This window comes from Muntiacus reevesi, chromosome 15 (assembly GCF_963930625.1).
Source record: "Muntiacus reevesi chromosome 15, mMunRee1.1, whole genome shotgun sequence".
NCBI classification, from domain to species: domain Eukaryota; kingdom Metazoa; phylum Chordata; class Mammalia; order Artiodactyla; family Cervidae; genus Muntiacus; species Muntiacus reevesi.
Genome location: NC_089263.1, coordinates 63,742,195 through 63,764,656, shown reverse-complemented (window position 1 = coordinate 63,764,656; position 22,462 = coordinate 63,742,195). Strand labels below are relative to the sequence as shown.

The 22,462-nt window shown below is 46.3% G+C and overlaps 1 protein-coding gene across 5 annotated transcripts in view; it reads left to right on the top strand.

The window, feature by feature from the left end:
• The first annotated feature begins 8,054 nt into the window (after positions 1–8,054).
• Positions 8,055–22,462, top strand: part of CDC42BPB (CDC42 binding protein kinase beta) — a 98,593-nt gene continuing 84,185 nt past the window's right edge. For 3 of the 5 annotated variants that reach the window (XM_065906852.1, XM_065906851.1, XM_065906850.1), the window contains exon 1: positions 8,056–8,461. In XM_065906852.1, coding sequence (XP_065762924.1) covers positions 8,287–8,461 — 175 coding nt within the window. In that variant the 5' untranslated portion in view covers positions 8,056–8,286. Of the gene's footprint in view, positions 8,462–22,462 lie in introns of all 5 variants that reach the window. The other 2 variants (XR_010659192.1, XR_010659191.1) reach the window with 1 other exon arrangement.

Sequence of the window (22,462 nt, the reverse complement as noted above, 5' to 3'; positions counted from 1 at the left end):
CCTGAAGCTGGAGGCACCCCTCCCCAAATAAGGTCTCAGGGGGTGGAGCCAGACAGCTGAGAAGAACACAGCCACCCCTCCCCCCTGCTTGCTGGGACAGAGTCTGCTTCTGACATGTTCTGCAACCACTGAGCCCTGGGTCAGCCCTTCAGCAGCAGTTTTTTTTTTTTTTCTTTAGTTGCAGCTTTATCTATTTACTGGCTGTATTGGGTTTCGTTGCTTCGAGGGCTTTTCTCTAGTTGCAGCAAGCGGGGGCTGCTCTCCAGTTGCGGTGCGTGGGCTTCTCATCGCGGTGGCTCCTCTTGTTGTGGAGCGCGGGCTCTAGGTGCACGGGCATCAGTAGCTGCAGCTCACAGGCTCACTAGTTTTGGTTCATGGGCTTAGTTACTCCATGGCATGTGGAATCTTCCCCGACCAGGGATCAAACCCGTGTCCCATGCATTGGCAGGTGGATTCTAATCCACTGTGCCACCAGTGAAGGCCAGCAGTGCTTATTTTTTAGCCTTTGGGTGGGATGACCCAAACTTTTGTTCCCTCGGGACCTGAGTGCTTTCCAAGCCCATCTTTAAGGAGCGCCCTTCCTTTTGCCCAGTAAGAACCATTAAGCACCACAGTGAAATCCCAGGGCGCCACACGTAGTCCACCTGGCCCCAACACGTAGCGCCAGTTGGGATCCCCTCTGATGACTGGTATCAGTATGCCCTTCTCTGCCTGCTGGTTCAGTGGCATGAGGAACCAGAAGTACCCAGTTGGGGGAGGAGACAGCCTCAGCTTTAATTCATCCAAAGCATGAATGCGTTTCCTGATGGAGACATTCCTTTCTTGGACACTAGTCCAAGGTCACAGGAAGGAAAGCAAAAATTCCTCCAGTGTGTTCTTTGGTGTAATTGTGGGAGGGCCGACTCCCACCTCCCACTGCTGGATTCCTGGACCCAGGCGTCTGGTCTGTGGGGGAAGGGCACCCTGTAATGCCTGGTTGGTCAGGCACGCCCCACACCCTGGAGAGCAGCACTTACACCTTGCAGGGTGTCGTCTCTCACCCAGCGCAGTAACGAGTCTTCTGCAGACCAGCCCACCATTCTCCCAGGCCAGTTGCTTCTGGAGGATGGGGCATGGGGTAAGTCTCTGGGCAGGAGCTCTCTGCCTCACTATCTTCATCAGAAAATGAGTCCTTCAGCCCAAGGCGATGTTGCCTGGGTTGCCATGGTGATGGATAAATAAAGCATTCTCTGAGTCCACAAATGGTGCTGCCGGTAGAAGGAATGTGACCGGAAAAGCCTCACCTGAAATAGGCAAGGGCAAATTGCTGCCCTTTCCATGATGAAAGAGGTCCTATGTTATCACGCTGACCACCAGCCACCAGACTGGTCCCTGTGGGAAATGGCACCAATTAGGAACTCAGTGTGGGTCCCCGCTGGTGACAAGGTGGACACTCAACCATGATGGAAGCCAAGTCAGCCAGGGTGAGGGTCTGTGTGGCTGAGTCCCTGCATAGACTCCATTTCTGCCCTCTTGGTCACTGGTACATGGACCTGTCGCTCACTGGGGCAGGGGAGGGGAGAGGCTGACGTCCTCAGAAACAGACTGTCTTGTCCACTCGACACTTGAGAACTTCCTCCATGGTAGATGTCCTTCGGTGTGTATTCATTCTCGCTTCATGCCCTTTCTGACAGTTAGTTCCATCTGTGTGCCTTTCCCCCAGATCGCCAAGAAAAAGTTCATTCTTTCCAAGTCTCTGATCAGCTGGCCAACCTGTTAGCCACTGCCCAGGAGTCCACACAGCATCGATATATTTGCTTCCTGGAAGAATTGCTCTTCACCATAGTCTTTTAGGGCTTGTCCTGAGTGTGTCTGTAAAGCCACAGCCATCCTTCTCTGGTGGGAGTCACCACACCAGCCAGACCAGTCTTTAAACCAGACACACACATTTTTGTCCTCCATTGATTATCACAACACTTCCCCTGGGAGCATAGCTGTGGGTTTTTGAAGAGTTGGTAGAACCAGAAGCAGATACCAAGGAGTCTTAAGTCACCTACTCATGAAGTTTACTTGTTCCTTCCAAGTCTGTTTGGGATCACTTCATTTTACAATGGAATGTTATGTACGTATCTACATTTAAGATTTAGTAGGTAAGACAATATCTATTTTAGGATGGACATCTTGAGTCATCATTTCTTGGTTATCCATGGTTAGGCATTAAGTCTCCATCTAGATCCAACAGCAAGCCAGGAACAGTCCTCGAAATGGAGAAGAGTCGTTGGCAGAAGACGACATGGTCTGCAACTTCCCTGGTGGTCCAGTGGTTAAGAATCCACCTGCCAATGCAGGGAACCCAGGTTCAGTCCCTAGTCCAGGAAGAGTCCACTTGCTAAGGGGCAACTAAGTCTGTGCAGCACGTGCTGAGCCCACGTGCCACAATGATGGAAACCCCCACGCCTTAGAGCCCATGCTCCACAGCAAGAAAAACCCTGCGTGCAGCGACAAGCACCCAGCACCACACTCTCCCCACAGACACACAAACCAACCCAGGGTCTGCTGGATCTTGGGCCTTAACTGCTTATGTGGCAGGGGAGTTTGCACCAAAGCCTGGACCTGCACTGTTCGGAACCCACTTTTTCCCTGGGTTTCACTCACAGTTGACAGTCTTCATGGGTACTCAGTAAATGAATCAGAGGACTTTACTCAAGTAGTAAACATGTCTAGAAAAGCCAAAGAAGGGAACCAGGCACTGTCCCTCTGCCTTCTTGGTGGACCTTCATATATCTGAAAGCATCTTCATTTCCACCTTCATTTTCGAAAGATACTTTTGCTGGGAATAGAATTCTAGGGTGGCAGTTATTTTGCATTTCTTTTGGTACTTTGAAGATGCCATTCCAATGACATGTCTTCTCATTTACACAATTTCCAATGAGAAATTTGATGTCATCTTTGTTCCTCTGCACATAATGTGTCTCCCCGCCCCGGCTAATTTTTTCTCTTTATCAACAGGTTCTAAGCAATTTGATCATGATGTGCTTTAGTATTACTTGTTTGTCTGGGGGATTTTCTTATTTTTTCTCATGTTTCTTATGCTTGTGTTTCACTGAACCTCTCGGATTTGTGATTTATGGGTTTCATCGAGTTTGGAAATTTTTCAGCCATGATTTCTTCAGATTTTGTTTTCTGTCCCTTCTCTTTCTTGTTCTTCTCCTTTGGGACCCCAATCCATATATTGGATCACTTGATACTGTCCCACAGCTCACTGATGTTCATTTAATTAAAGAACTTTTTTTTTTGTCTGTTCTGGGTCTTCACTGTGGCATGCAGGCTCACTAGCTGTGGTCTGAGCTCTGGAGTTGCTATGCACAAGCTTAGCTGCCCCATGGCTTGGGGTTTCTTAGTTTTCCCACCAGAGATCAAACCCGAATCTCCTGTACTAGAAGGCAGACTCCCAACCACTGGACCACCAGGGAAGCCCCTTAAATTCTTTTTTTTTTCCCCCTTGCTTTTTAATTTTTTTTGGATAAGCTCTACTGCTGTACCTTCACATTCAGTAATATTTTCTTACATGATGTCTAAGCTGGCATTAATCCCATACAGTATGTTTTTCATCTCAGAAAGTATCGTTTTAATCTCTGAAAATTCTATTAGGTTTTTTTAAAAGTCTTTTATGATTCTACTAACGTTTTGAACATGTGGAATACAACTGCTTTAGTGTCCTTCTCTGCTAATTCTAACATCTGTGGAAGTTCTGGGTTAGTTTTGATTATTTGATAATTCTCTTCATTGTGGGTTGAGTTTCCCTGACTGTTTAAATGCCTAGAAGTCTTTGAGTAGATATGAGACATTGTGATTTTATCCTTTTGGGTGCTGGATATTTTTGTGTTCCTATAAATTTCCTGGAACTTGGTTCTGGGATGCAGTTAAATTACCCGGAAACAGTTTGATACTTTGGGGTCTTGTTCTTATGATTTGTTAGTAGGCAGACCTGGAGCAATCCTCAGTCCCAGGCTAGTTCCCACACCCAAAGCACAAGCTTCTAGGAAATTCTGCCCAGTACTGAATGATCGAGCTTTTCTAGTTTGGCTGGTGAATAACAACACTGGTTCCAATGTATGTGAGTACCAGGCACTATTTCCTGTAGCCCTTTTGAGTGGTTCTTTCCCCAGCCTTTGATAGTTTCCTTCTGCACAAGTGCTGGTCAGTATGCTGCTGGAAACCTGGGGGACCCCCTGCAGATCTCCAGGGGTCTCTCTCAGTGCAGTTCACTCCTCTTGGGTTCTCTGTCCCAAGTCTTTTACTTGCCAGACTCTCAGCACTGCTTCCTCATCTCAAAACATGTTTCCTTGCAGTTTCAGAGCTGTGTAAAGATGCTCTTAAGACACACTGTTCGATTTCATGAGAAAAGAGGTCAGGCGAGAGTGTTCCTTGAGTGTTGACAGCCATACCTGTCGTTACACTGATCAGGTGAGGCTGTGTTGTGGCTTGACTGCTGCATGTTAAGCGTGTTTCAGGGCCTAGGGATAAGGCTAGGCTCAGTGTGATGTTTTTTAGGAGGTGGGGCTTTGGTAAATGATTAGGTCATAAGGCTGGAGACCTCGTGAATGGATCTGTTTTATAATCTGTTTTATAAGAGACCAGAGCTACCCTTTTCCGTCATGTGAGAGCACAGAATTACAGCCCTCTGTAACCAGGGACCGCGCAGTCACCGAGAACCAGACCACACTGGCATCCTGATCTTGGACTTCCAGCCTCCAGAACTGTGAGGAATAAACTTCCGTTGTTTATAAGGCACCCAGCCAATGGTGCGTTGTTATAGCAGCCCAGAGTGATTAGGAGACACAGAGGAACCTCAAGGATGGATGCCTGAGGACTCTGGGACTCCCTGCTCTGGGGAACCCGAGACACTTCACCCATCAGCTGGTCACAGAGCCCCTGCCCCTGGTTTTAGATCTAACAATTCTAGTGCATGACGCCAGCTATCAGTGCGTGAGCACGTGCGCCAAAGGGCAGTTCAAGGTGCTCTTGGGGTATTAATTTAATTCTTCCAGAAACTTACTGAAATAGTGGAGTGGGTCCTATTATCATTCCCTTTTTTATCTTTTTTTTTTTCTCTTTTTTATCTTTGAAGAAACTGAGGCACAAGAAGATTTCTAGTATCCAGACTAATGGGCAAGACACACAGGTACCCACTTTGCCAAGTGCTAAGGAAAACGATGCAGTGGGGCCTGGGGAGTTAGGCAAGGCTGCCCTGAAAGGACAATTCTGAAACAGATTTGGGCTGAGCAGACAAAGTGAAAATGGTCAGGGAGGGGCATCCAAGCTGAAAGGGCTTGGCAAGTGCAGAGGCCCTGAGGCAGGAGGGAGTAGAAACAGCAGAGGAACAAGGCAGTCAGTGAGACTGAAGTCGGAGATTCAGGAGAGGAGAGTAAGGACAGGGCTAGAGGACTGAGCAGGCCCAGGCCAACCCTGCTGTGTCTGGGGGCGAGAGAATACACCGCATAAATGGGGACATCGTTATACATACACTGGGACAATGGCAAAAACTGGGACTGTCCCAGACAAATTCAAAAAGTGACATTTGATCACTTAAAATGTAAGATGTACAGCAGAAACTAACGCAGCATTTTAAATCAACTATACTCCAAAAAACAAACAAAAAAAGATAAAGTGAAGAATTTGGTCTTTACCCTAAAACCAGTGGGGCATCTTTGGTTTTGGGCCACTTTGTCAGTTTGGCCTTTTTATTTTTTCAATTGAGGTATAATACATGTGTTTGTGTGATGAGTTGCTTCAGTCACGTCCAACTCTTTGTGACCCTATGAACTGTAGCCCACCATGCTTTTCTGTCCATGGGATTCTCCAGGCAAGAATACTGGAGTGGGTTGCCATGCCCTCCTCCAAGGGATCTTTCTGGTCCAGGGGTTGAATACGCATCGCCTGCATTGGCAGGTGGATTCTTTACCACTGAGCCGCCTGGGGAAGCTCCGTGACACACATAAGTGTGCAAATATTTAAGAGCATGGCTTATTGTTTTGTTTTGTACCCTATAGTGGCTCAGTTGGTAAAGAGTCTGCCTGCAACACAGGAGACCTGGGTTCGATCCCTGGGTCAGGAAGGTCCCTTTGAGAATGAAATGTCAACCCACTCCTGTATTCCTGCCTGGAAAATTCCACAGACAGAGGAGCCTGGTGGGGTACAGTCCATGGGGTCACAAAAAGCTGGACACCACTAAGTGACTTATTTTTTATTTTTTCCTTTATTGATTAAACTTTACGTATGCATAGACCCATATAGCAAGATGGGTCAAGATACAGAATGTTCCTAGTCCCGCAGCACATTTTTTCCCTGACATATCCACTACTCTGACCTCTAACACCAAAGATTGTTTATGCCTGCTTTTTAAAAATTAAGGTATAATAGGTATGCAGTGACACGCACTACTCAAGTGTACAGTTTAAGAATGTTCCTTCTATGGAGTCCTGCATAACCACCATCCAAGTCAAATTACAGAATATTCCTAGAAGCCCAGAAGGCTCCCTGCTACCCATGGCACTCAATGCCTCCCCAACAGAGGTAGCCACTATTTTGATTTTATGTTCATAGGTTAGTTTTTTCACAGGCTTCTTTACTGCTCCATCTTCAACCACATCTGCTCCGCCTGGCTTGCCCTGCTCCTCCTGAAGCTGCTCCGTCTCCCCTCCTCCCACTTAAGGGATTCCCTAAGCCTACGTTCTCACCGGAAAAGACCCTGATGCTGGGAAAGATTGAAGGCAGGAGAAGGGGACGACAGAGGATGAGATGGCTGGATGGCATGACCGACTCGATGGACATGAGTGTGAGCAAGCTCCGGGAGTTGTTGATGGGCAGGGAAGCCTGGCGTGCTGCAGGCCATGGAGTCGCAAACAGTCGGACACAACTGAGCGACTGAACTGAACTGAACCTACATCCTGGCTCCCCAGCCCTTGCCTGCTCACCCCCAAGGCCTCAGTGACGCCCCACGAGTTCTAGGCTGCCCCTCCTCTTCCGACGCCAAGGGTTCCTCTGAGTGCAGATACTCTCCATCACCCTCTCCTTCCCCAGACACACGCAGAAACCCGCAATCTTAGTACCAGCCCAGAGGAAACGGCAGGCCGCTTCCTACGAAACTGCCACCCCAAGGCATCTGCTTGCATGGAGGGGACAGTGGGCAGTAGAGTTTGAAGCGGCCGTTGGGGGTGCATCACGAATTCATGGGGCGCTGGGTGGCCCCTCTCCGGCAGCCCCCACCCAGCCCGGACCTCAGTCTCCCGCCCGTCAAGTCGGAGCAGGGCCCGCCTTCTCCCAAAGGCCGCTCCCAGCTCAGAGGAGGCCCGCTTTAAAACACCCTGTCGTGCGGTCGAGGTCGCCAGCACTGCGGCAGCGGGGCAGCCTTGACGCTCGCCTTAGCGCACCAACCCCGAAGCCCCCGGGCAGGCCAGAGCCCGCGGGCGTCGCCTCGAGCCTCGGGGTCCCCTCCTGGAGCTGCGTCGCGCGCGCGCGCGGCGGGAGCGCGGGCCCCGCACACAGAGGCCGGGTCCCGCACCAGACGATCGCGCGCGCCGCTCGGCCGCCCCCTGCGCGCGCGCCGGCCCCGCAATCTCGGCGGCGCGCTGACCGCTCGTTTGGCCCGCCCCCGCCGGGCGGTGCTGCCCGCCGACCCCGCCCGCCCGGCCTTCCCAGCATCCCGGCCCCGCTACGGCAAGCGGCGAGGTCCGGCCCCGCCGGGAGCCGGGAGCCGGGAGCGCGGGGCGGGGCGGCGCGCTGAGGTCAGCGCGGCGGCGGCGGCCGGCCCCGCCGTGGTTGGCTGCGCCCGCGCTGGCCGCGCCCTGGTTGGCTGCGGGCCGCGGGGCTGGGCCGCCAGGTCGGGGCCTGGGGTCGGGGCTCGGGCGCCGGCCGGGCTTTGCGCAGTAGCGCTGGGCTCCGCGCTGCTCCAGGCAGACGGCGAGCGGCGGCGGCGGCGGCGGCGGCGGCGGGCGGCGGGGAGGGCGCGGCCGCGGGGCGCGCGGCGGGGGCGAGGCGAGCGGCGCCGGGCGGGGCGGGCGGCGGCGCCGAGGGGAGGGGAGCGGCCCATGGACCCGCGGGGCCCGGCGCCCCAGACGCTGCGCCGCCGGGCCCGAGCCCAGGAGGTCGGCCTAGGCCGGGGCGCGACGACGCGGACGGGGCGGCGGCGAGGCGCCGCGGCTGCCGGGGCTCGCGGCCGCCGGGCCCCCGCGGGCGCGCCCTGACGGACCGGCCGGAGCGGGCCGGCGAGAGGCCCGGCGCGTTGGGAGCGGGCCGCGCGGCACCATGTCGGCCAAGGTGCGGCTCAAGAAGCTGGAGCAGCTGCTCCTGGACGGGCCCTGGCGCAACGAGAGCGCCCTGAGCGTGGAGACGCTGCTCGACGTGCTCGTCTGCCTGTACACCGAGTGCAGCCACTCGGCCCTGCGCCGCGACAAGTACGTGGCCGAGTTCCTCGAGTGGGGTAAGTGACCGGCGGCCCTGCGACCCCCGCCCCGGCGCGCCCTCCCTGTCCTCGGGCGGCCGCCCGCCCCGCCTCGTCACCGCTCCCGGGCCCGCCCGGCCGCTCCTCGCGCCTCTTCGCGGCTCTCGGCCCGGCCCTGCCCTCCTCCCCGGCCTTCGCACGTCCGCGCTGGGCCGTCCCGCCCCCTCATCCTGCCCCTCCGAGCCACATCCTCCGTTCCCACCCCCGCTCCCACCGCCCCGCGCCCCGGCCGCTTCCTAGATCCACCCTCCCCGAGCCTGGATATCGTTTCCTGCAGCCCTCCCCGGGATATCCGCCCCCGGCCCCCGCCTTTGGGGTCTCGAGTCTTCCTCGCCCCCCCGCCCCCCAAACTCGCCCTGCCGGGTCGTATGGGCAGCGGCGCGTGCCTTCTGCATCCGCCTCCCCACCCCCGCGCGTCTCCTGGGAGCCCCTCCTAGGTGACAGCCTGTCCGCATCCCTTGGTGTCCAGCGCCTGAACATCCATTTTACTGTACCACCTCCAAGGGAATTTTAAAGTCGAAAGCCTTCTAGTGAAACGCCATGCGAGAGTCGGTTGATTTTTTTCATTGTAATTTTGCCAGACCCTGGTAATGCTTGGGGGGCAGAGGGCAGGGCAGCTGGAACTGTTAGTCTATGGAAGTCACTGTAAAACTTTCTTTATCAGACCTCTGCATGCTTTTTAATAATTGGTCAGCTAAATTATTATGTTCTACTACGACAAAAATTTGATTAAGCTGTGTAATGGTTAGAACCCCAGAAACAACTACACGTGTAAAGCGACATCTTATCTTTCTCTCTCTCTAACTGGGGCATCTTGTCAAGACCCTCAGCCTCGTTTAAAACTACCTGGAAGGAAGATGAGACGCTTCTGTTCAGGGTTCAGGTCAAATCTATGAAAATCTTATCCTTGGGTCTTTTGTGTCGTTGGGCTCAGACTCTGCCGTTTGAACCAGTAATTTCTAACCTGTGGGACTGATAAAGCTGACTTTTTTACATAAAGAAATGAATGTGTTCTGTAGTTAGGACCCCTGGTCTGCCAAAATGGTAATTGGAATTTGGGATTTTGTTTACCAAATAAAACTTAACGTTGTTACATTTTTTAGAGAGCTTTCTCTTCTTCCCTCTTGAGTGAAATTTTGAAGTCTTGTCAGACCAGCAGGAAAAGGAGGCCCACAGTCCGAAGACAGCCTGTTTCGCGTTGTTTTGGGCTTCATTTTGGTGCTGACCACCCTTCCTGGTTACATACAGTATCAATAAAATGAGAGTACTGTTCATCTTCTGATGTCATTTATTGGTGATGTGATGGCCAGCTGAATAATTAACCTGACTTCCCAGTTGCTTTGAAAGTGGAGTCTTTGAGGCCTCTTACATCCCAGCCTTCTGAGGATCCTGTTTGCTCTTCCTTGCTGGGCATTTGATCTTGGAATCCAGACAGTTTCACAATCAGGTTCAACTTGGTGCTTGGCATGTGAGTCAATGTGTGACTGAAAGGAGGAAGCAGATGGAAGGTTGAGTTAGCAGGTGAGGTGTGGTCCCAGAGGCCTCTGGCCTGGGAACCTGCAGTGCCCAGGAGGGGCTTACTCATCCCAGGGCCGAACAAGGGGTTCCCGTGTAGCCTCTTAAAACCAAAGGGTACCAGCCACTCTGAACTGGTGGGTTTCATTGGAGGAAGCTCTCAGCATGTGAGGCGGTCTTATGTTGTGAGGTTGGACTTTCCCCCAAGTCTAAATAGAAGTTGTGTGCTGTAATATAGAAATATTTTGACTCTATGGAAATTATGATTACAAATAAATGACATTACCTCCTAAGAATTCAGTCTGCACTGAGCTTAAATTACAGATAAGAGAATGAACTCTAATTTAGGTGGCATTTTTCGTGGACTAGTAATATATTTGAGAAGCGGCATTTAGTGTCACGTATGTTAACACATGCGCCATTGTAACCCCACAGGGTGTATCCCTCGTTAGGGTGTGGGCAGTCATTATTTAGTGTTGCTCGGAACGCCCAGTTACTGTGTTGGAAAGCAAAGAGTGGTCTTTCAAATGGAATTGTTTGTGGAGCATTATTAGGTACTCTGACTTCCTAGTGGAATTACTTCTACTCCACTCAAGAAACACATATATAGACCGTCACACTGCGAGTTGTTGATTTACACTCTGCATGATGTTTGCAGCCTCTAATGTGTCGAGTCCTGGCATGCAGAGGACCAACCTTGGTAGGTATCTGCTGACAGTTATGTAGAAGTCTTAAAGCTCAGTGAAGAAAAATACCCGATGCAGCCCAGATTTGACAATTGGGGACTTTGAGGAAATTTGGAAGGTATAAGTAATAAAGTTTTAAGTTTTAAAAGAGAATTTTCCACAGTGGTTGCATGGGACTAGACTCATCCTAGCCTTCACTGTAGATTTTGCCTTTAATTTTCCCTTGATTATGTTTATAGTTTGATTAGTTTCCTCTATGAAATCCTGGACTTTAATTAAAAGTTGGAAGTACCCTGCTTTGCATGTGTATTTCTTTAAGCTATTTTTTAAATGCAAATTTGGTACTGTTTGAAGCAGAGCACGTGAAACACTTTGAAATTTCTACAAGTAAACAGCAACAAATATGGACAACTAAATGAAGTTGTCTTTCATCTTCATTATATAAAAATACTTGTACATGTGTTAAATTTTTTTCCCCCGACTTAAAAAAATAATGACGGGTATTATGTTTGGACAGAGACGATGTTGGAAGTTCCAGCCCATTGGCGTTAGATGGACCACAGTGGTCCTCTGCCCCGGCCCCCAGGTGGCTTGCAGACCAGGCAGGAGGCAGACCTCAGCCTGGTTCCCCGATTCCCAGTCTAGGCCCGCTTCTCGCTCTGTGCCACCATGTTTCCTCTGGAAGTGGTAGAATTCATCTCTGTAGCCCTCTGTTTAATTTCCTCATTGGTGATTTTTCTTAGGAATGAAGCATTACCTTGTCTGGAGTTCTCTCTCATCTGTGTGAATTCCTGTAGCTTTTGGCACGGGGATGCTCAGCGCCCAGTGTGAGTGGGATGTCTCTACCAAACTGAATGTGTTCGGGACTTAACTGATGGTGCTAAATAGCTCAACATACATTTTAATCTTAGTGGCTTCTCGAGAGAGAATTTTTGCATGACATGGAACACTTTTTTTTTTTTTTTTAAGTAACATTTTAAGAAACAGATCTTTTGAATAATAAGATGTAACTTAGTAGAGGAATACTGGGATTGTGTAATAAAAATTAGGTTTAACACAATTTGGATTTGTAAATAGCTATTTGAAGTGCAGAGTGATATTGATTATGGCACTGTGACGGAACAGCTGAAACCATTAAACATTAACCAGCCAGCCTTAGCTTTTCTCTCTTGAAACCTCCTCCATTGACAGCTGGGCTTTGAAATAGACAGCGGTGTCTCTGTTAAGTCTAGACCTGCGGTAAATGAAACTGGAGTTGGAGTGAGTTGCCCTCACTTGAAGATACCACTGCCTGAAAGAGCTTAGGAGGTGCGGTGCATTGGTCTTCAATTGCAAATGCACATAAGGTAAAAACTCCAAACACAGCGGCAGAGTGGACAGGAGCACCCCTTGGCTTTGCCCTGCCTCCTATCGTAGCACCTGACGCCCTTGGAAGTCTTGTCCTGTCTGTGCTGACGTCGGTGATGCCGGATAAACATGCGAGCAAACAGGACTGTTAATTCCAAACTGTATTAAGTACAATGAAACTATTGAACTCTATTCCTGGTAAAGAGACAAAATGTATTTTTTTGAGACTAATAAAGTAAAAGGATCATGCTGGAAGAAACCAAATACATATTTTTACCCTTTTTTCCCCCCTCATCAAAAAGGTGATAAAATGCAAGTAAAGAAGATTTTGAAAGAATTAAAAAGACATAACTCCCTGTAATTCCCTCACCCCAATCCCCATAATATGACATCTTTTAGTCCCTGCCCTGAATTTGATTCTTAAGTTCCAAATGACAGTATGTTAGCGTCATCTGAAATTTGTGTGAGAAACTCTCTTAATAATGAAAATACATGAGAGGAAAATACACTTTCCTTAGATTTAAAATCATAAGTATTTGGGGACTTCCCTGGAGGTCCAGTGGTTAAGACTCCACCTTCCATTGCAGGGGCGGAGATTGACCCCTGGTTGGGGAACTGAGGTCCCATGGTCCTTGGGGGTGTAGCTAAAAATTAAAAAAGACATAAAATCATGAGTGTTTGGCCAATATAAACTTCATATGGTAATTTTTGAAGACTTTATTTAGGCTTAAAATCTATCAGAAATTTTGTTAAGACAATAAAACAGGTACTGTGTATGAGATGAAGGTCACACGTTATAGTATGATTTTAAATATGTTCCATATTAGATATTTGGTCAGTGTTATTGAGTGGTAGGTAACTGGCAACAAAATTGTTTTCAGATTAAAACTTTGTGAAAAGGATCAGTTATGTAATATAATAGACTTGGATATTTTGTTATCTTTAGGAAAGAATTAGAGATTTGAAGAAAATATTGAATTATATAATTTCTTATACTGGAGCATCTTTGAAGACATATGAGATTTACTCTTCTAAGGAGACTGCTGACATTACTGACGTGATGATGCTTCCTCTTCCAAGTTGTGGGTTGGAAAACTTCTGGGAATTTGAGAGAGCGCATGGTCTGTCCTCCACCCCCATCTCCCCTCTCTGTTGGGTAAGCCAGGCTCTGGACTTTTCCCCTGATCATTTCTGAGCAGCTAGCCCTCCAGCCAGGGTTCCTCTCCTCCATGGGCTCCTGGTCAGCCATGGGCCGCCTTGCCGGCACCTGCTATGTAATATCTCAGTTTTATTTTAACTTTTTTTTTCCCTTCATTCCCATCCTCACTGGCCTAGCTGAAGATCTCAAGAACTAAATGAAAGCCTTTCTCCCTTGAATATTTCAATATCTCTGCCTGATTAGTCTTCAACACTGCCTTGCATTTCATCCCTCCCCTTTTGAAAACTTCTGCCATGACTTTGGATTCTGTTGCCTTGAGAAAAATCAGATCTGAAATCTGCGGTCCAACGTTGGAATTTAAAATTGACCTAAAGGGGACTTCCCTGGTCGTCCAGAGGTTAAGAATCCCCTTGCAACGCCAGGACCGTGCATTCCATCCCTGCTCAGGGAACCGAGATCCCGTGTGCTGTGGGGTGGCTTAGCCCGTGGGCCGTAACTGCTGAGCCTGCACACCCCAACTCGGAGCCCGTGAGCCGCATCAGAAGATCCTGCAGACTCAAAACGACGATCCTGCGCGTCGCAGCTAATACCTGCTGCAACCAAAAAAAAAAAAAGAATGAACATTACTCTTTCAAAGTAAATAAATAAAACTTACCTGAGAGATTTCCCTGGTTCAGTGATGAAGGTACTGCACTCCCAGGGCAGGGCATGGGTTCCATTCCTGGTCGGGGAACTAAGATCCTGCACACCGCACAGCACGACAGAAAAAGAAGGAAGAGAAAAGAATAAAGACCTAAAAAGATAACAACTAAGCCTAGTTTTAGAGGCTGAGGTGAGCGGCACATCTGACCATACCCTGTGGAGTGATTTTCTTTAAATGTAATTTTACTTTTATCAAAGTAATGCATTTACTCAGTTTTAAAAGTGAAGTAGTTGACAGAGTTAGGGTGAAAGACCAAAGTCCCTTTACCAGCCAGCCTGCTCTGGGTTCTCACTTCTCAGTAGCAACCAGTTTTAACCCTTCTGTTTCTCCTTATAATCAGCTTACACTGCCAGTGACAGAGAATCAGATAACAGTGACCTAAACAAAATCAGGGCTTCCCTGATAGCTCAGTTGGTAAAGAATCCGCCTGCAGTATGGGAGACCTAGGTTTGATCCGTGGGTTGGGAAGATGCCCCGAGACTGGAAAGGCTACCCACTCCAGCATTCTGGCCTGAAGAACTCCATGGACGGTGTAGTCCATGGAGGCGCAAAGAGTCGGACATGACTGAGCACGTTTCACTCACTTCAAACAAAATCAAGGTTGATTTGCCTTTCATGCGACTTGTGAGCAGTCCAGGGCTGGTTTGACAGCCTCATTCCAAGAAGTCTTCAGGGACCTGCCCTCTCCTGCCCAGTCTGCTGTCTAGTCTGAGGGTGACCCTCTTAGCTACATTCCAGACAGAGGGCGAAGGTGCTATTAAGTGGATGGGAGAAGAACCTTGGGTGCTGATGCTGGGGTTCTTGAGTCGCTAAGCTGTGTCCGACTCTTTGCAGCCCCATGGACTGCCGCACGCCAGGCTTCCCTGTCCCTCGCTGTCTCCTGGTTTTTGCCCAAGTTCATGTCCATTAAGTCGGTGATGCCATCCGACCATCTCATCCTCTGTCGTCCCCTTCCCCTCCTGCCCTCAATCTTTGCCAGCATCAGGGTCTTTTCCAGTGAGTCGGCTCTTCGGATCAGATGGCTGAAGTATTGAAGCTTCAGCATCAGTCCTTCCAGTGAGTGTTCAGGGTTGATTTTCTTTAGGACTGACTGGTTTGATCTTGCTATCCAAGGGACTCTCAAGTCTTCTTTAGCACCACAATTTGAAAGCATCAGGTCTTTGGAGCTGATGATTACTTATTTAGCAATTCCTGCCTCAAATTTCATGTGTCTCTGTAGCATGCTTATGCTGCTTATTTCTGATTTTCCATTTTATATGTTATCTTTTAACTTTCTCTGTGGAAGAGAAGGCTGTAGAACTTTAGGTGTCTACTGCCCTGCATTGCCGAGACACATACACCCTTCCTTCTTCATTTTTCCAAATCTGGCTATATAATAATTAGTTTAAATTGATATTCAGTGTTTATTATCATTGGGTAAACATCTTAACGGCTAAGCCACATAGGATGCAGTTAATTCCCTCCCAGTCTACTAAGACAAGGAATTATTTTTGTGTTAATTGGAATGAATTATTTTTTCTCTCCCTTAGCGTGGATGCAAATGTATAGTAATGAATTCAGTGCAGGTTTTAACTAGAACTCCCCAGTGCAGTCAGCCACGTCGAGTGATCTCTCACTTTTCAGCCCTTGTAGAGCCTTTCATTTTCCTGTTCCACTTGAGGCTGTGTCTTCTGTAGGCCTGCTGCTTAGCTGCCATCCTGGGATTTCTCTTCATTCCTTATGGGAATTCTTTCTGTGCCTCTTCCTCTGTTGAGTGAGAATTCCGGGACCCCGTGTCTTATGTTCTGGTGGCTTCCCTGGAAAGAGTTCATCAGAGAGATATTTTTGAGAACTAAACTGTCTGAAGATGCCTTTTCTTCCTTTGTATTTGAATGGTAGTTTACCTGGGTATTGAATTCTAGGTTAAAAGTCATTTTCCTGCAGAAGTTAGAAGGCCGGACTCAGCTGTCTGCTGGCCTTTGTTGCAAGGGGAAGCCCGAGACCATTGTGATCCCCACGCCTTGGTGAGATTTGTTCATCCCCAGTGTTCCTTGGGGGTCCTTTCTGGGGGTGGCACTTGGGTCCTTCAGCTCTCCAAAACTTTCCTGTATTATTTCTCTATGAGCTCTGATTTCTTTATTCTAGCCTTTTTGATTGCCTGTTATTCATATGTCAGATCTTCTGAGTTTTCTGTTAATTTCCTTTCTCCTACTTTTTTCTAGTTGTTGACTTTTTATCCTTCTTTTTCTGGGAGAGATCTCCAACTTTATCTTCTAGTCCGTCCATTGCATTTTTCTTTCTGCCATCATCATATCTTTCATTTCTAAGTGTCTTTGTCCCTAGTATTCCTTTTTTATAATATCTTGTTTCTGTTTCATGAAGGCAGTCATCTTAAAAACCATTTCTGTTTGTTGTTCAGTGGCTAGGTCGTGTCCGACTCTTTGTAACCCCATGGACTGCAGCATGCCAGGCCTCCCTTTCCTTCAGTATCTTCCAGAGTTTGCTCAGACTCATGTCCATTGTGTCAGTGATGGCATCCAACCTTCTCCTCTTGCCCTCAGTCTTTCCCAGCATCAAGGTCTTTTCCAGTGAGTCAGCTCTTGGATTGGATGGCCAAAGTATTGGAGCTTCAGGTTCAGCAGCAGTCCTTCCAATGAATATTCAGGACTGATTTCCTTGGGGATTGACTGGTTTGATCTCCTTGCTGTCCAAGGGACTTGTAAGAGTCTTCTCCAACAACACAGTTCAAAAACATCAATTCTTCGGCACCCAGCTTTCTTTATAGTTCAACTCTCACATCCATAGACAACTACTGGAAAAACCATAGCTTTTAACTAGATGGACCTTTGTCGGCAGTGATGTCTCTGTTTTTTAATATGCTGTCTAGGTTAGTCATAGCTATTCTTCCAAAGAGCAGGCATCTTTTAATTTTGTGGCTGCAGTCACCATCCACAGTGATTTTGGAGCCCAAGAAAATAAAGTCTGACACTGCTTCCATTGTTTCCCCATCTGTTTGCCATGAAGTGATGGGACCGGATGCCATGATACTAGTTTTTTTAATGTTGAATTTTAAGCCAGCTTTTTCATTCTTTCACCTTCATCAGGAGGCTCTTTGGTTCCTCTTCACTTTCTGCCATTGAAGTGTGTCATCTGCATATCTGAGGATGTTGATATTTCTCCTGGCAGCCTTGATTCCAGCTTGTGATTCATCCAGCCCAGCGTTTCGCATGGCGTACTCTGCACATGCGCACGTTGGAGTTATGCAGGCGTTTTCTTTTTTTTCCTCTGTTGTCTTCTGTCTCTTCTGAGTCCTTTTTATCTGGTTTCCTACTTTGGTCTTTGACGTCAGAAACTCTTCGTCAAATGCCTGGTGATTATTGGCTGTCTTCCACAGTTAGGAGTGGACTGGTTGGAAACTCTTGTGTGTGCGTAAACTTTACATGTGAGCCTCACCATTAGGAAATAGGATGGGGCCCTGGCCCACTTGAGGGGCACTAGCAGAGTTGCTAGAGTAGTTCCTTCTCTGGGCCCGTCGGTTTTCCCAGAGCAGGGCTTCTGGTCTCCAGCCTGGATGGTGGCGAGTGTGGTACAGGCCCAGCTGCCAGCATTCTGGGAAGGTGGGGCGAGCTGGGGGTGGGGGGTGGGCAATGGGATGGGGGTGGGAGATATCTGGAGTGTAACTGCTTCTTGTGCAGACTTAAAGCCCATTCTGTTCTCTGTCCCTTACTGTTTGCATGCGTGTTTAGTCACTCAGTCCTGTCTGACCCCCTGTAGCCCGTGAGGCTCCTCTGTCCATGGAATTCTCCAGGCAAGAATACTGGAGTGGGTAGCCATTCCCTCCCCCAGGGATCTTCCCCACCCGGGAATTGAACCCACGTCTCTTGTGTCTCCTGAGTTGGCAGGTGGATTCTTCACTGCTGTGCTGCCTGGTGACACTCATTTCTGTTCAGTTTGCAGGATACTGGTGCTGCTGGTGATCCCTGTTTCTTATCCCTCCCTCACATAGTTAACTTCCGCTTTTCTATCTTGGCTGAATTAGTTGCTGCTTGTTCATTTCCTCTGTGCAAAATTGTGTTGACTTCTCTAGTCTACTGTCATCGTCTATCATTGATTCAACAAGTACTCTTTTGGACTTAAGAAGTGCCCAGGCACTGCAGTGGTGAACAGAATTCCTGTTCTCTGGAGCTCATGCTGTCCTTGAGGCTACGTCCCATTGTAATCCATGCTATCATTTTAGTAGAGCTTCCAGATGGTGCAGAGATAAGGCTGTTCTATACAGGAGAGGTAACTGAAAGGTACCCTGGTTTTCATCTCTAAATGAAGTCAGGGTGTACAATTACCATTTTAGTTTTTTTGGCTGGATTGTGTTTCTGTTATATTTACTCATGTATTAGAAAGCTTCCCCTGTAAGTAGAAGGGAGAAATGCAAAGACGGTAGGGCAGCGTTTTTTCCCAGTAATTGCACAGCATTGGAAGAGAGAGAAAGGCGAATGGGTAAAAGGGCGTGAAAATGGGGGACTTGGATGTTTTGAGAGCTGAAAAGTGTCAGGAGGGATGCCGGGGCAGCACCCTGGGTGGACTGGGGGTGAGGCAGGGGCGGTGTCTGAGCTGGCCGCTTGTGCCTCAGGGACCCTGTGCATGAACTTGATCTTTCTTGAAGTGACGCAGACTGGTTTTGTTTAACTCCAAAGCTTTTGGTACGTAGGAAGAAATCACTAATTTAAAACAAAGAATAGAATAAGAAATGCTCTTGCCAGTCATGATTTTCTAAAACCATAAATAAATGAAATCCAAAGGTAGACAGACCTCCCTTAATTAACCATGACACTCAAACTGCATTTTAAGACTGCTGTTCTCTTGTACTTTACCCCATTCATATGAAAGAATTCAATTGAAAACACTGAGTTTCTCTCTTTTTTGTTTAAAAAATTTAAATTAGGGGGGTTAATTTAATTTTTTAACTTACTATTTTTAACTTGAAATAGCATCTGTATTGATTCTTTGTTGAGAAAGATGTTGATTTTATAATCAATGAGTTTGCAGCAATTCTTTTTTTTTTTTTTTTTCTGCAGCAATTCTTAAAAAACTAATTTTGCAGCTCAGATTTGTTTCTTTTTTAGCCCTGAGTGTTTGAAATCAGATTGTTGAAACATCTTTAAGTATATTAACAAATCATCTTTCAGATGAATCTGGGAGAATGGTGATGAGGTATTGCTTTCAAATATGTAGGATATATTGTCTAATTGGCAGCAGATAGGGAAATTATTGAGAATGCTCTATGCCAGTTTCACCAATTAAGCTGTCAAGGGTAGCATTTATATTAGACTGTTATTAGGACATAAAAAATGTTCTCAAGACATCAGGCTTTATTATGGTTTTATGTAATCAAAGTGATAAGCCTGGATAAATTTTCTCCTACAAATATATATATTTTTTTAAAAAAGCAAGATTTGTGTTCATGAAGTTTTGATAATTTTTGTGAAATGATATGTTAAGAAGGTTACTGAACAGAAACCAGAGGTCTGTCAGCAGTATGAAGCTTGAATTGAACTGTACAGCTAACTGATTATTTTAGTGAAAAAGGAAGATTTCTCTGCCATTTACAGTTATCAAATGATTTCTTTTGTTTGTAACAGTTTTATTGAGATATAATCCACATGCAAATTACCTGTGTAAATTGTAGAGTTCAGTAGTTTTAGTATTTCACAGAATTGGGTAGCTATCTGTGTTATTTATTTCCAAATATTTTCATCACCTTAAAAAGAAATCCTAAACCCTTTAGGTATGAGTCGTAACTCCTTCTTTCCCTCACCACGCCCAGGCAGCCAAACATCTACTTTTATTATATATTTGCACATTCTGGCCATTTCCTACAGATGGAGTCATGTAATACGTGGTGTTTTGTGATGGCATTCTTTTCACTTAGTGTAATGTTTTCAAGGGTATGTCTGTGTTCCATTCCTTTTTATTGCTGAATAATGTTCCGTCGGATGGATACTCCACATTTTGTTTACACATTGCTCGGCTGATGGGCATTTGGGTTCTTTCTCCCTTTGAGCTGTTCTGAGTAATGCGGCTGTGAACGTTAGCGTACAGGTTTTTACGTGACACGTGTTTTCATTTCCCTTGAGCATGTGCCTGGAAGTGGAGTTGGTAGGTCCTTTGGTAACACCGTGCTCTGCATTTTGAAGACCTGCCAGGTGGTTTTCCGTGACAGCTGTCCCAGTTCACATTCTCGCCGGCAGCGGTGGGGTTCCAGCTTCTCCTCATCCTCACAGATGCTTGTCGTTATTTGTCTTTCTTATTCTAGGCATCCTGGTGTGTGTGTGAAGTGGTGTTTTGCTGTGGTTTTTTTTGCTTTTGCTTTTGTTTTGTCTTGCTAATGATGTTGAGTATCTTGTTTATTGTTTTGTTATTGGCCGTTTGTATATGTTCTTTGGAGAAATGTCTCTTCCGGGTCTTTGCTCATTTTTTAATTGTGTTGTCTGTCTGTTTTTCTGTTGTTGTAAGTTATGTACCTTCTGGATACAGATCCTACATCAGACCTGTGATTGACAGATATTTTCTCCTGTAGGTTGTCATTTCACGTTCTTACAGGTTCCCTCTGAGGCCCAAGTTATTTATTTTGATGAAATCCAATTTGACTTTTGTTGCATTTGGTGTCATATCTAAGAATTTGTTAAATCCAAGATCACAATGATTTTATACCTGTGTTTTCTTCTAGGAATTTCATAGTTTTTATAGTTTTAGCTTTCACATTTAGGTGTTTGATCTGTTTCTTTTTTTTTTTTAAGAAATAAGGTGTGAGATGGGAAGTTCTAATTCATTCTTTTTCATGTAGCTGTCCTGATCTCCCAGCAGCATTTGTTGAAGAGACTCCCCGCCCCCCCACCCCCCCATTGAATAGTTTTGGCCCCCTTGACCATAAATGTGTTATTTCTGGGCTCTCAGTTATGTTCTGTTGATGTATATGCCTGTCTTTGTACTATATAGTACCATCCTCTCGTGATTACTGTTGCTTTCTGCTAAGTGTTGAAATCAGGGAGTTTGAGTTCTCCACCTTTGTTCTCTTCTAGGATGGTTTCGCTGTTCTGGGTTCCCTGACTTTTCATGTGCATTTTAGGACCAGTGTGCCAGTTTCTATAAGGAAGCTGTCTGGCATCCCGAGAGGGACCACGCTGAATCTCTAGGTCACTTTGGGGAGTATTGCCGTCTTACAGTATTAGGTTTTGCTGTGCATGATTATGATGTGGCTTTCTGCTTATTTAGATCTCCAAACTGAAATGTGTATGTGTGTATATATATATATTTTGTAGTTTTCAGAGTTTAACTTCTTTTTACTTTTTTATTGTGGTAAAATATATATGATACAAAATTTGCCATTTTAGCTTTTTAAGTGTTCATTTAGCAGCATTAATTTCATTCACAATGCAAAATGTCAGATTTGTACTAATTTTGTTAAATTATTCCGAAATGTCTTTTTAAAAATTCTATTATAAGCAGAATTGTTTTCTTAATCGCATTTTTGGATTATTTATTGCAAATTTATACACATACAATTGTTTTTTTTTTTTTAATAGCGATTCTGTATACTGCAAAATTGCTTAACTTTTTTATTAGTTCTAATGGTTTTTTTAAGTGGATTTCTTAGGATTTTTATATACAAATTCATGTTACCTGTGAATAGAGGTTGTTTTATTCCTTCCTTTCCGGTTTGGATGCCTTTTGCTTATTTTTGTTGCCTATTTGTCCTGACTAAAACCTCTAGGACAGGGTGGAATAGAAGTGGCAAACATGGACATTCTTATTCATAATCTTAGGGAGAAAGCATCTTAAGTCTTTCACCATTAATTATGCTTTTTTCTGTGTTTGATAAAAGTCAGCTATGAAGCCAGCTGGGCTTTCTTTGTGATTAGTCTTTTGATTACTAATTCAGTCTCTGTAATTTTACATCTGCTCACATTTTCTGTTTCTTCTTGAGTCAGTTTGGTAGGTTTTGTCTTTTTAGGAATTTGTTCATTTTGTTCAGGTTAGTTTGTTGGCATACAGTTGTTTGTAGTATTTCTTAGTCCTTTTATTTCTGTAAGATCTACAGTAATATCCTTCTTTCAGTTTTAGCCATTTGAGTCTCTTTTATTTTTTAAAAATGATTAAAATGACAAATTTCATATTATATATCTTTTACCCTAACAAAAAAGTAATTGCAAATGAAAGTGATTGAGATCCATCCGTGTTATTGAGTGTAGGTAACAACAGCTAGTTCTTTCTGGTTGCTGTATTCCACTGAATTCCTTCCCCACGGTTTATCCATTCATTCAGTGTACATCTCAGCTATCCAGCTTGGGGCTATTAATGAAGAGTGATACTACCAGAAATTGTTTTGGCTTTTAAAATTCTCCAGAGAGAATAAATGATTTTTTAAATCCACTGCCTGTTTCCCTTAATGTTGACTTCTGTTACAGTTCATGGATGGTGGTCACAGATGGTCCAAGTCACAGTTCTTTGTCATTTAGGATTGTCCTTTGTACCAAGCATTAAAAATGTCAGCACCTGTATCACAAAAATTGTATTTGGCCAGTACTGTTTTTGTT